Below are 12,773 nucleotides of genomic sequence, written 5' to 3'. Positions count from 1 at the left end.
ACGTCAGCAAAGCCTCCTGGCCTTTTAGGGTCAGCATCTGCCTTCACAGTGGAGGTGCTGATACCCCTGTGAGACTTGCTAATGAAAATTGCAGGTAAAGATGAAATACTGTTTCTATTCAGATCTTGGTTTGTCACCCCTGCCAGCAGTGCTAGAGACTTTTCAGATCTTTGTCAAAGAGGGATTTGTTCCTCAGGACTGATGGGATAAACCTGGAGTTTTTAAAGGAGACTTGATGAATGTGAGATTCAATTCCTGGGATCTCTTGTGAAGAGACTTGCTTGAAATTTATGGTTGAAAACAACTTCAAAATAATCAGCATTTGAAATCTTTAAGTGTCATTTCTTTGCCTTGAAATGCCCAAGCCCCATCTACTTTTTATTTATTCACATTCACTTCCATAGGTTGACATAAATATCAATGAAAAGGCACCTTTTAAAAAGTTAGGATGAGAGTGGTGCTCTCTGTTGCTGTCGTGAGTGGCCCTGGCCCAAAATAAGCAAGTGTTGTTTCCATTCTGCTTGGGGAAAGCTCTCTCTGTATTCTTTAGCAACTTGGCAAAACTTTGTGATGAACTTGTGTTGTTGCAGTGATGGACATAACTGATATCATACATGGAAAGGTGGACGATGAGGAAAAGCAACATTTTATTCCATTTCAGCAGTAAGTACTGGATGTCAGAGTTCATCACATATCTGGCTTGTTTAAAGAGTTGTCCTTTGGAGAAGGACAAATTGGTATGGGAGCCTGGCAGGGTACCAAGGTATCTACAAATAGATTAGCTGATGGCAGTAGTCAGCTCTTTGAAGGAAGAGATTTTTGTCAGTCCTCTGAAGCCTTTGTTCTCCTTGGTTTACATGTCTCTATGATAGGCTGAATTGCTCAGGGAGTTTTGGCAATGCAGCTGAAATTGCTGGGTCCCCAGATCAAGAAAGAAGAACATGGTGCAAAATGATGACGTGGGGTCTGGGGGATGTGACCTTCACAACTATGAAGAGGTTGAAAGGGAGGATTTTCAGAATCACCTGAGCATGAAGAACACAATTCTTTGTCACTGCTCTCCAGTGCTCTCTCTATTGTCTGCCTCCTAACTTTTCAGATTAGTTTGTAAGGGTGGGTCAGAGGACAACAGGAAAGGGATTTCTCCCTCTTTCTGGGAAAGAAATTCAAGACCCAATGTATTTTCCATTTCTGCATTGCTAATTAGACTGGTGTGTTCTGGCTGCTCTCTGTTCATTTTTCAGCTCATCACAGAAACCAAAATAAAGCTTGTTTGGGTGGGCTGAGCCATGTTGTGATAGTCTTAAATAGAGCAGTCCATTTGGTGTGGCTGTATGTTATTTTAAGGTCTTTTCAGGGGAGATTGTGTGGGTTTTGTTGTTGTGGTTTTTTTCCCCCTACTCTTTCAGGGCTTGAAAGGCTGCAAAAAAAAGATGTAATTTCCTTTGCAGAATAACGTAATGGTTTTTAACTGAAAGAGGGGAGATTTAGGTTGGATACTAGGAAGAAATTCTTCACCATGAGGGTGGTGAGATCCTGGCCCAGGTTGCCCAGGGAAGCTGTGGCTGCCCCATCCCTGGCAGTGTTGAAGGGCAGGTTGGATGGGGCTTGGAGCAGCCTGGGCTGGTGGGAGGTGTCCCTGCCCATGCAGGGGGTTGGATCCTGATCATCTTCAAGGTCCCTTCCAACCTTCCCTATTCCATGATTCTATGATATAAATGTAGTCAGGGATTTTCTAGGACAGTGTTACTTACCCTAAGCCTGAGCTAACACTGTGATGTATTTCCTAATATGAGAGTTTAAATTTATTTCCATGGGGTTTGTGGAGGTGAAGAAGAAAAAAAAAAACCCAATGATTCCCATGGAATCTTTTTTACAAAAAGTATTTCTTTGGAAAACAGTCAGCTGTTGGCCAGCCCTCCTCTTGCAGAGCACGTGTTTGATGTTGGCCTGTCTGCTTCCCTGCCTCTCTTGTTGTTCTTCTCAGGATTGCCATGGAAACATACATCAGGCAGCGACAGCTCATCATGTCCCCACTGATAACTTCCCATGTGATCGGAGAAAATGAGCCCCTCACTTCTGTCTTCAACAAAGTCATTGCTGCAAAGGAAGTGAATCATAAAGGGCAAGGTACAGCACTTGGGCCAGGAGCTGATGGAAAAAACCTGGTGCAGGGGAGGGTTCCCTGTGCTTACAAAGGAAGAGAAATGGCTTGGGAAAGTCCAGAGATCCAGGCTCTGCTGGATTCTGCTACCTGCCCTGAGCCAAAGGGATGGTCTCTAGTGATTGTCATCCCAGCACCCTGGCAGCTAAAAAAAACCCCAGACAGTCTCAGGAGCTGTTCTTAATTGCACAGAAAGTTTCTCTAGCTGATGACTTACTGGCTGGTAATGTAATGTATTTAAGGTAAAACTGTCTTTACAGACATAAAATACTTTTAAGTGAACATGGCTGATGGTATATGCTAAAATCCTGTGGGTTTAAAGAGCACTATTCAGGATTCTTCTCCTCTTGCCTGTGTGTCTGGCCTTTACTCAGTAACACTAGTGGCTTAATCTCAAAGTTTGTATTTTACTTCAGAGAATCTGCTTACTCATTGAGGTGTTATTCAGCACTGGGGAGATAGAGAACTGGGCAAGTGGGAACCAGCTTGGGATATTTAAGGCATTGTTGCACGGATCACATGAAGAAACAGTTCTCTGATAAGCCTAGGCTTGACTTCCATGGGTTTGTCCCTTTTTTTAGTAAACAAGTGTTATCTTTCTTAGGTCTTTGGGTCTCCCTGAAGCTGCTTCCTGGTGACCTATCTCAGGTTCAGAAGGATTTTTCCCACCTTATAGACAGATCAACTGCTGTGGCTCGGAAAATGGGATTCCCTGAGATAATCCTTCCTGGTAAGCTCTGTATGTCTCTGCACTTCCATGGAGTGAAAGAGCCAGCTGAAATTCTAGAGTTTCTGCTATAAACAGATTGATTTGAAAGATCTCTGAAGCTTGTTTTAATTTTTCTTGCCATTTCCAGAGAGTCTTATTTTTTTGTCAAAGAAGTGAAAACATAAGCTTCCTTTCTTACATTAAAAAATGAGTGTGTGTGCTACTTGGAAGAAAACTTTATTGCATACAGGTTTGACCCTGCTCCACTTAATCCACTCAGTGCATTTTGCCCTGTAGAGCTCATTGCATTAAAAAGTTACATGAAGACAGAGGTTTATAAAAAGGAGAATGGTACCTTTTAAAAGATTTTGTGTAATTTGAGGTGAAGACAAAATGATGTGCTGTTGGGTGTTGTTAATTAGCTGGTATCAGTAAAGGCTAAGAAGAAGACATGATATCCAGGAATGTTAATTGTCAACCTGTAAAACTGTGAGGAAAACTACTCATTCAGGTTTATGAATTTTAGGTGATGTTCGAAATGATATCTATGTCACCCTGATCCAAGGGGAGTTTGACAAAGGGAAGAAGAAGACTCCCAAGAATGTAGAAGTCACCATGTCTGTACATGATGAAGATGGAAATCTCCAAGAGGTACAATGGCCTTTGCAGGAGGTCACAAGGCTGCTGTGTTTGCTAGATGATAGCTCTGGGCCAGAGGATCTTATTTATCAGTGGTATGCAGGAACTGTGATAATGAACAAGAGATACTATAGGTGATCTCAGTGACCAAACTGGAATGCTTGCTAATTATTTTTTGTCATTGATAAGAGATGTGAGCAAATCTGTAAAGATTCTGTAAAACTTTCAAAGAGGTGACATGCATTGAGATCTCCTGACTGGGAGTAACTCTGTCAGTCAGGTGCTCTGAAAATGTCTGCAGTTCTGGAGTGTGAGGGTGGGGAGACCCTGGCCCAGGTTGCCCAGGGAAGCTGTGGCTGCCCCATCCCTGGCAGTGTTGAAGGGCAGGTTGGCTGGGGCTTGGAGCAACCTGGGCTGGTGGGAGGTGTCCCTGCCCATGCAGGGGGTTGGATCTGGATGATCTTTCAGGTCCCTTCCAACCCAAACTGTTCTGTGATTCTATGACCCAAGATACTTGTTGCTTTCATTCAAGACCTTACCTTTTCTTTCCCCATCCACCCTTTGTCTTTTTGTCCAAAGAAAGCCATCCATCCTGGTGCTGGTTATGAAGGTGTCTCTGAGTATAAGTCTGTTGTTTATTATCAAGTCAAGCAACCTTGCTGGTATGAAACTGTTAAGGTAGGAGTGTGTCATTTATGGTCTTGCTTCCTTTGTGTAGGAAATGGAACTATGAAGAGTGTGGCCAGCAGGTCGAGGGAGGTTCTCCTCCCCCTCTGCCCTGGTTAGACTTCACCTCAAGCACTGAGCAGTTCTGGGCTGCCCAGTTCCTCAAGGACAAGGAGCTGCTGGAGAGAGGCCAGCACAGGGCACTGAGATGCTGAGGGGATGGAGCATCTGCCTGTGAGGAAAGGCTGGGAGAGCTGGGGCTGCTCAGCTGCAGAAGAGGAGCCTGAGGGGGGATCTCCTCAGTGCTGATCAGTATCTCCAGGGGGTGGCAGGAGGGGGGACCAGACTCTGCTCAGGGGTGTCCAGGGACAGGACAAGGGGCCATGGGCACAAACTGGAGCACAGGAGGTTTGACCTGAAGAGGAGAAAATCCTTCTTGACTCTGAGGGTGACAGAGCCCTGGGACAGGCTGCCCAGGGAGGTTGTGGAGTCTCCATCCCTGGAGACATTCCAGCCCCTCCTGGCTGTGTTCCTGTGGGATCTGCTCTAGGGGATCCTGCTCTACTAGATGGTTGGACTGGCTGATCTCCAGAGCTCCCTTCCAGCCCCAACCACCCTGTGATTCTGTAGTTTAAAATCAGTAGATCCATCAGTAACAGAATGTCCTGTAATTTGACTGCAGACAGAGGATGCTGGTGCTCATTTTTCATGGTGTTGCAGGTGTCCATTGCAATAGAAGAAGTCAGTCGTTGCCATCTGAGATTCACGTTCCGTCATCGCTCATCCCAGGAATGTAAGTACCAGCAGAGATCTGCAGGAGCACTGTCCTCTTCCTGCTCTCATTTTGATTTTCGGAGGACTCACAAAAGTGTAGTGCTGGCATTTTTATTTCCTTCCAGTGTTGGGGATTTTCTCTCAAAGAAAGATAGATAATTCAAACTTTTTCTGCCTTAAAAAAGGTTTTATGATGGTTTTGTTCTAGAACTGAAATTGGGGGCTAACATGTTTCCTACCTTGGAAGACAGTTATTAATGCTTATTGCTGCCTTGGCTTCTCAGTGTGTGGTGTTGTTTCAAACTTACTTCAAGGCCTTCACAAAATTCTAAAGGGTTTATAAAGGTCTTTCCTATAGGAAGATGACTCATTGGGTTAACAAAAGGCTAATGAGTAAGTTTGAGCCAGAAGTTTCATCAGGCTACTTCAGAGCCCTGAAATAAGTTTCATAATGTGAGACTAAGCCCTTGCAAGGCTATTACAATTCTCTTAAGGTACCTGGGGGATGCAGTGACATACTTGCACATCCATACTTCACAAGCAGATTTGCAAGATCTCAACTAAAATATCTCTACAATTATAACTGTCTATATAGCAGCATAATTAACCACTACAATTGTGTGACAAGAGATGCTTCAGAGAGGGGATTTTTCTGTGTAGTTGCAGATATCTACTAAGAGCCTTGAGAGGGGAGGGAAGAGAGAGAGCTCTTTCTCCTATGGATCCCAACAGTTTGCTGACTCCATTGGATCATGGTGTGATGCTACTAAAGAAAGAAGCTACACATCCAGAGCTGCATTAGGGGTAGTATGGACATTAATAAGACAATTCCTAATAAAGGTTTTTCTTTGTGTTTGCAGCTCGGGATAAGTCTGAGAGAGCTTTTGGCATGGGCTTTGTGAAGTTGATGAATGCAGATGGAACAACACTGCAAGATGGCAAACACAATTTGATTGTTTACAAGGTAGCCTGGGCATTTGCAGTCTCCACTTTTGTTTGACTAATCAAAGCAAGTCTCTTGGCAGACTTTTTTCCTAGCAATGTAAACATCATAATTGCAGAGGTTTTTAGTATTTTTTCTAGGATAACAGGACAGTAATATTCTGTGGGGTTTTGTTTGTTGTTCTTTTTCTCTTTTTTAAATAAGTCACCCTCAGTTCTGCTTTCACTGATGGGTTTTCTGCCTGCAAGTACACAAACCTGGTACATCCTTGTATGTCTCAGTACAGAGCATGTTTCCTCTAACATCATCCACCTAGACAGTGTACAGCAAACAGGCCTGGGGACACCTGCTTTGGAAGTTTGATGTGTGATGGGAAGAGAGAGCCAGTGCCATTAATCCCAGTGAGGGGGAAAAAGTGAATGCATTGCAATAGAAAACTGTGAGAGGAGGAAAAAAACCCTCCTCGATTCCATGATTTGAATCAGCCTGAAAAGATCTTGGTTCCTTGGCTGCATGGGCAACTTCTGTCCCTCAGGTTTAAGTCCCAAGCAGACAATGTGAGTAAATAACCGTAGACATGAGAAGGTGTTTAAAGCCCTCTCTGGCTGTCACTATGTGGAAGTGTGTCTGCAGATGAGAACTGCAAGAGGCCAGATGAGGGGTGCTGAGAGTGAGCTAACCCTTGTCTTTGCTGTGCTCAACCAACAGGGTGACAACAAGAAAATGGAAGATGCTAAAAGCTATTTAACTCTTCCTTGTACCAAAACGGAGGTGGAGGAGAAGGAGGCCCCCTCAGGGAAAAATCTGCACCATCTAGGCAACTTCACACCCACTAAAGACAGCACAAAAGACAGCTTCCAAATTGCCACTTTGATCTGCTCCACCAAACTTACCCAGAATGGTAGGTCTTGCATCAGCAGCCTGGTGGTATCCTGCTGCAGATTTGAAGGAAAGAGGGCACTTTCTTAATGCAAATTGTTTGGTTTGCAGCAGGTGTGGGCAAAAGCTTTCATCTTGCTGTTCCATGTTAAGGGCAGCTCCATCCCAGGATCATGTTGCCAGGAGAAAGAGTTTGACGAAGCCACTAGAGACCATGTCACATGAATATTTTATCCAAACTGCCAATGTTTAATGTAACAGCTTTGTTGGCATGTAAAGGAAAGGCACTCAAGAGTGACAGTGTATAAGTGTGTTCAGAATCCTTTAGGTTTAAGGTTAATTATCTTGCCTGCATCTTTCTGCCCTCCTGCATGTAAGCTCTGTTTCTGATTGTTGCACTCTCTGTCCAGGCTGTAGTTTCACCTGTATTCTTACATCTGAAGGTAGTAAATGAATTTCATTTCAGAAAAGAGATAATGTACATATTTCATTAACATGGAAGATCTGTGTGAAACCTGCTGGCCTCCTTTGAAAGCTTCATCTGTAGTTTGTAACTACACTTGAGGTTCTGGAGTGTCTTAGACTGTGATAAATAGCACTGCAGCTTAATGTCATTTATACAAGAGGTTTCAATTTTAACTGCAATTGCCATCTCCAAGAGGCTGCTCGAAAGTAAACACAGCCATTAGTAAGAAAAGTCATGCACTCTAATAAAATTCCTAGCTTGAGAGATCTTCTTTTGAGTGAATGAGAAGCCTGCAAAATTGCCTACCAAACACCTTGTGTCATCAAATTACACCCAGGTTCCCATTTATAGCAAAACTCAGCTTTCTTGCCAAGACAAAAGGACCACCTCAAGGTAATATTCTGTACATCAGTGTGACTTTTCTTTGTAAGCCAAGTCTAAAAATAACCTCTAGGCTTTGTTTTGTATTGTTCTGCAGCCAGTAAGTCAGTTGTGGTGGTGTAATCTAATTGCTGCTGTTCTGTCCTTGCTAGTTGACCTGCTGGGTCTGTTGAACTGGCGTTCTAACTCGCAGAACATAGCTCACAACCTGAGGAAGCTGATGGAGGTGGAAGGAGGAGAAATAGTGAAGGTATGTGTAGAGATTTGAGTCTCCTTCTTATGCAAACACTTCTCTACGTGCTTGATGTGGACCTTTGAGGGCTGAAATTGTGTTGTACCCCAAAGCTCTCTGTGTAGGCCAGGAGAGCTGTTCTAGCTGCTGAGCAACAGGACAACAAAAGATTTACTTTGCTCCAAGAGCTCTCATTAGTGGAATTTCCCAGGATTACAGAAGGTTGCTGTCACCAGGACTGGGGAGATATCAGTGACTGTGTTTTTCCCTGTATCCTTATGAAATAGAAGGTACATTCAAAGCCTGTTAATTTTCAGTAGTGGCTCTGGGCCTCCTTTGTGGATGGGACTTGCTGGGTACGTAGGAACAAAGTGCAGAGAAGGCCCAAAGAGCTCATAGTCAGAGTACCAGAGGGAATAGATCTGAAATGTGGGCAAGTGCCACAGAAAATGGTCTGCTGAGGGATTTAGGAGGTAAGACTTCCTGTGGTTCCAGGTGTGGGTCTTTTGGGGTTGTGCAAGGTCATGAACAACAAAGGTAAATGCTCTGCACACCAGTCTTTGTAAAATGCCTCAGTACAGTGGATGTCGTTGATTTGTCCCAGTGTAACCTTAATCTATAAGGACAAAATTAAATTTATTCAGTTGATCTCTTGCTAGATAAAAAGGTAACAGAAAAGAAAGTGGGGCTATTTAGAGTTCACAAGAAAAGATCCTCTGCTATACTGAGGGAGAATAGTGGGTTGGTCATGACAAGCAAGTGAATGAACACAGGGCTAAGATCCCTTTTTAAATGTTCTTTCATGTTCAACTGGGCTAGGCTGGAAAAATGGTCCAAAAGGGCAGGTTCCTGTGCAGGATTCCAGAAGAAGTCATCTTTTCACTATATTTTTTTTTCTCCCTCCAGTTTTTGCAAGACACCCTTGATGCACTTTTTAACATCATGATGGAAATGTCAGAAAATGAAACCTATGACTTCCTTGTGTTTGATGCACTGGTGAGTGAGTCTTTCCTGTGGATTTAGAGTAAATTTTTTTTCAGCCACGTTTTCAGTCTGTTCCTGGTGCTTCCTTTAGGTGAGGGATTGGTATTTTGCTCTGAGAAACCATATTTAAACAGTTCTGAAGGCATTTTCAGGAGCTAGGACTGAGATAGACATGGAGCTTTTCAGTGATCACAGTGAGAGCAGTAGTAAACATTTCCATAATTTATAGTAATTTCTCCAGATAACTCCTTCCATTAAGGCAATTCACAGAAGATAAAAGCCATATTTGTCGGAAGCACAAAGTGAAATGGTTTGTTCAGGGTCATGATGGTAGAGAATTTATGGCTGTGGTGGGAGCAGGACTTATGAACCCTAAATCCTAGCCTGGTGCTTAGGCAGTAGGGATGGCTGCTGCTCTGAACCTTGACAGGATTGTAAGAGGAGCCTTCACAAGGAGTTTTCTGCATCTTTGGAGAGGCTGCACAGGATGAGTGTGAAAGGCTTTGGTGTACAGTGCAGTAACAAAGCAGTTGCTTCGTGCTGATCAACAAAGGATGGGCTTGATGGTTCAGGAGGACATGTGAAGTCAGAGGTATCCAACTGGCCCCAGGAGGGTATGGGGGGGGCAGAATGTCCTGGCTCTAATACATGTCAGGGCAGTAACAGGACTGAGTGTTTGCTCCAAGTGTAGATGATCAGAATCTCAAGCTTGAAAGTGAAATTTCTTAGCTTTGAAAACCAGCAGCTCTGTGCCTGTTCAACTTGTGCTGTGACAGTGTCACATACGTGTTGGTGCTACTTCCTCTGTCACCTTTGTAGCTTGGAGAAGCCACTCCCTTTGTCTCAAGGACTTCCCTTCTAAATTCTGCCATGGGCTACCTTCCCTCTGAGCAGACACCACAGTGTTTATGAACAGCACTTTCTGTAGCATTAAAGCTATTGGAAAAACAAACAAAACTTATGACCCAGCAAAATAAGTGCCATGCCATCTGAGACTGAGTTATGCTCAAGTTAGAGGTTGTGCAGCTCTGTACGTGTGTTTCCTTTTGACTTTTTGGCAGGTATTTATTATTTCTTTGATTGGAGACATCAAGTTCCAGCATTTCAACCCTGTACTTGAAACTTACATTTACAAGCACTTCAGTGCAACCCTGGCATACGTGTAAGTACTGGTAACCACAAACCCCCAGGCTGGCATTCAGACTGAGAAACTACAGTTACCTGATAAAAGCAGCAGAGACCAGATGAGTGTTCCAGCCTATTCTCTGTAATTTCTCTTTTTTACCCTATAAAAGTTTCTGTTGTGAGATGGTGTTTATGCAGCTTCTGTCCAATTGCTTCAGAAGAACCTTGTGCTCTACACATGAGAATGCTCACACATGGAGAAGGTGTTAGCCTGCTTTTAGTAGTAATGTGTTTTCCAGCCTCCTCAGCACTTCATTTGGGGGGGGGGGGAAGCACATCAAGAAGCTGGAACTTTCAGACAAATTTGCAGAGACTTTTCTGAGAATTCATAAACTGGTTATGAAAATGTAACATCCCATGAAACCCAAGATTCCAGAAGGCTGTGAGGAGGACCCTTGTCTGTCATCTGTTTATTAGATTGTAGTTTCTCTCTGGAATAAGGGAGCTGGGCTTACACAGAAACTTAACTATGTCTGTGTTTATTCTCCCTCTTGTTTTCTTTCCAAAGGAAACTCACCAAAGTACTGAACTGCTACGTGGGAAATGCTGATGACTCCAGCAAGACAGAGTTGCTGTTTGCTGCTCTGAAAGCCTTGAAGTACCTGTTCCGATTCATCGTTCAGTCACGAATATTGTACCTGAGGTGAGACCAAGGTCATTGCCATCCTTATGTCTCCTTTTGCAAGTCAGTGGAGTTACTTCCAGGCAGTGGAGGGGATGTTTTTCAACGTGTCCTTGATTTAAGAGGGGTGTCTTCCTGCCTCTGTCTACAGCTGGAGCAAGTAAGTTGAGTGAAAACGGAAGGACCTCGTTTCAAGAGGAGAATTTTTAGTCACCTGTAGCATGTTATAAGCAGCTTATGGTAGTGCTGAAAAGGAACCTAGTGTTGATTAAAAAAATTAAAGCATGGATTAACTTCCTCATTTTAAGAAACAAATGCACAGTTATTTGCTGGGTCAGGTGAAGGTGACATGCTGTCCACTTAGGGCATGGTCAATGACCGTGGTTTTACCATAGCCTCAAAACATGTTTTCAGGATTTATAGTGAATCTTTGGAATCCTTTCCTCATGTTCATTCTGCTTGTTTAATACAGAAGGAGCTGTTTGATCCTTGCAAGCCAAGCAGAGTTTGATGCAATGGCAGTTTAAAAAGTGCAGCTTTTCCCTTGTAACAGATTTCAGCAGGAAATGAATTCAGGCTCCCCGTCGCCATTTTTACACTCGTGTCTTTGTAGAAGGAGCTTGCATCAAGATGTTGTTCCCCAGGATAAAATCAGATTTCTGCTACTATGATACTGTCAGCCTAGATTTCTGTGTAGGACCAGCTCTTCCTGTTCTTGGCAGGTTTTATGGGAAAAGTGAAGATGGGGATGCATTTAATGACGCGATACGGAAGCTGTTCCTCTCCTTCAACGTCCTCATGGATCGGCCTCTCGAGGAGGCTGTCAAGATCAAGGTATGCAGGGCTTGCAGGGAGAGGTGATGGCTTTTATTACATCAACTGATGCAATTGGAGGGGGGAGAAGGGGAGAAGGGTACAGGAAAAGGGGACAAGTTCCCATGCGCGTAAAACCCATCCGGATGAGTCACATCACCTCTGAATGTCTGTTGTAAGGAGCTGTGTGTGGCAGGAAAGGAATATTTAAACCCCAAAGTTTATCAAATAAAGGTGAGAGCTGTGGCTTTGCTGAAAACCCTTCAGCCCCTGCTAGGATGAACAACTAAAAACCCAAGATGAAATGTACTGCAGTGTGGAAGACACTTCAAGCAGGAACACCAAGCTGAGGGTGATGGAGATAGAAATGTTAAGTTGCTGCAAAAATCAGTCTAATGCTGGGAATGAAAGTAGTGAAAAAACACATGCTTTCTAAATGTATCTCAGATTTTACACTTCCTTATTTTTATCATGTCAACAGGATTATGAACCTTCTTACTCTCTGAGGAGGAGCAGAGCAGCCTGCAATGAGGCTGCTGCACTGCTAAAGGCAGTGAGGCCTCTAGGTTGCTTGCTTTATTTCAGTTCTTCTAGCCAACATGCTTTCCTTAATTTGAAGGAAAGCCTGATTCTAAGCTTTTAATTAGCAGTTGGGTGATTTAAAGCCCAACCTTGATTCTCATGCAGTCAGAGTACCTGCTGGCAGCAGCCACAGAACACCACAGAGAGACCTTTAGTTCCTGTTGCACGTTGTTGTCTGGATGCTACGTTTATGAAAGCCAGACTGCAACCTAGGTAACTTATTACTATGTATGTGGACATGCTGAAGTGTGCAGAACACTGAATCTGGTTTAGTGACTAGTGCTTTTCATGTCAGGCTATAAGGAGATTAATCACTGGAACTGCAGGATGTTTGCAAAAATGAAAGAACTTGGCTGCAAATCCTTCCTCCTTCACCTTTTCCACTGTGCTCTGCAGATGTGTGGTTGCTGGAGGGTCTTTGGATAACATAAATTTTTATGTTAAGCCAGTTCTCTACAGGTGTCTGTACATTTGAGCTTGACAAAAACTGGATTTGTCCTGTAAGCTACAGGCATTGTGAGACTTTACACCCTTTTAGAATGAACTAGTTAGTCTAGCTCACTTTCCATGTGTTTCATGTCCTTGTTTTCTGTTTTCTTGCAGGGTGCAGCTTTAAAGTATTTGCCAAGCATCATAAATGATGTCAAACTAGTATTTGACCCTGTTGAGCTCAGGTAACCACCTTAACTTTGTTTGTCCTCCAGACCCAGCTTGTCTGCTGGGAAGAATTTTGG

At 43.5% G+C, this 12,773-nt stretch overlaps 1 protein-coding gene across 3 annotated transcripts in view; it reads left to right on the top strand.

Annotated features, from left to right (window-relative positions):
- DOCK5 (dedicator of cytokinesis 5) overlaps positions 1-12,773 on the top strand; it is a 116,148-nt gene that overhangs the window by 72,357 nt on the left and 31,018 nt on the right. For all 3 annotated transcript variants that reach the window (XM_051640884.1, XM_051640883.1, XM_051640885.1), the window contains 14 exons: positions 591-663; positions 1,988-2,130; positions 2,769-2,894; positions 3,400-3,524; positions 4,092-4,190; positions 4,899-4,971; positions 5,813-5,916; positions 6,604-6,796; positions 7,774-7,871; positions 8,760-8,849; positions 9,899-9,999; positions 10,531-10,665; positions 11,367-11,478; positions 12,643-12,713. In XM_051640884.1, coding sequence (XP_051496844.1) covers positions 591-663; positions 1,988-2,130; positions 2,769-2,894; positions 3,400-3,524; positions 4,092-4,190; positions 4,899-4,971; positions 5,813-5,916; positions 6,604-6,796; positions 7,774-7,871; positions 8,760-8,849; positions 9,899-9,999; positions 10,531-10,665; positions 11,367-11,478; positions 12,643-12,713 — 1,543 coding nt within the window. The remainder of the gene's footprint in view (positions 1-590; positions 664-1,987; positions 2,131-2,768; positions 2,895-3,399; positions 3,525-4,091; positions 4,191-4,898; positions 4,972-5,812; positions 5,917-6,603; positions 6,797-7,773; positions 7,872-8,759; positions 8,850-9,898; positions 10,000-10,530; positions 10,666-11,366; positions 11,479-12,642; positions 12,714-12,773) is intronic.

Source organism: Apus apus, chromosome 26, assembly GCF_020740795.1.
Source record: "Apus apus isolate bApuApu2 chromosome 26, bApuApu2.pri.cur, whole genome shotgun sequence".
In the NCBI taxonomy this organism is placed as follows: Eukaryota; Metazoa; Chordata; class Aves; order Apodiformes; family Apodidae; genus Apus; species Apus apus.
The sequence above is the reverse complement of the archived record's forward strand: the minus strand, read 5'-3'. Positions and strand labels throughout refer to the sequence as shown.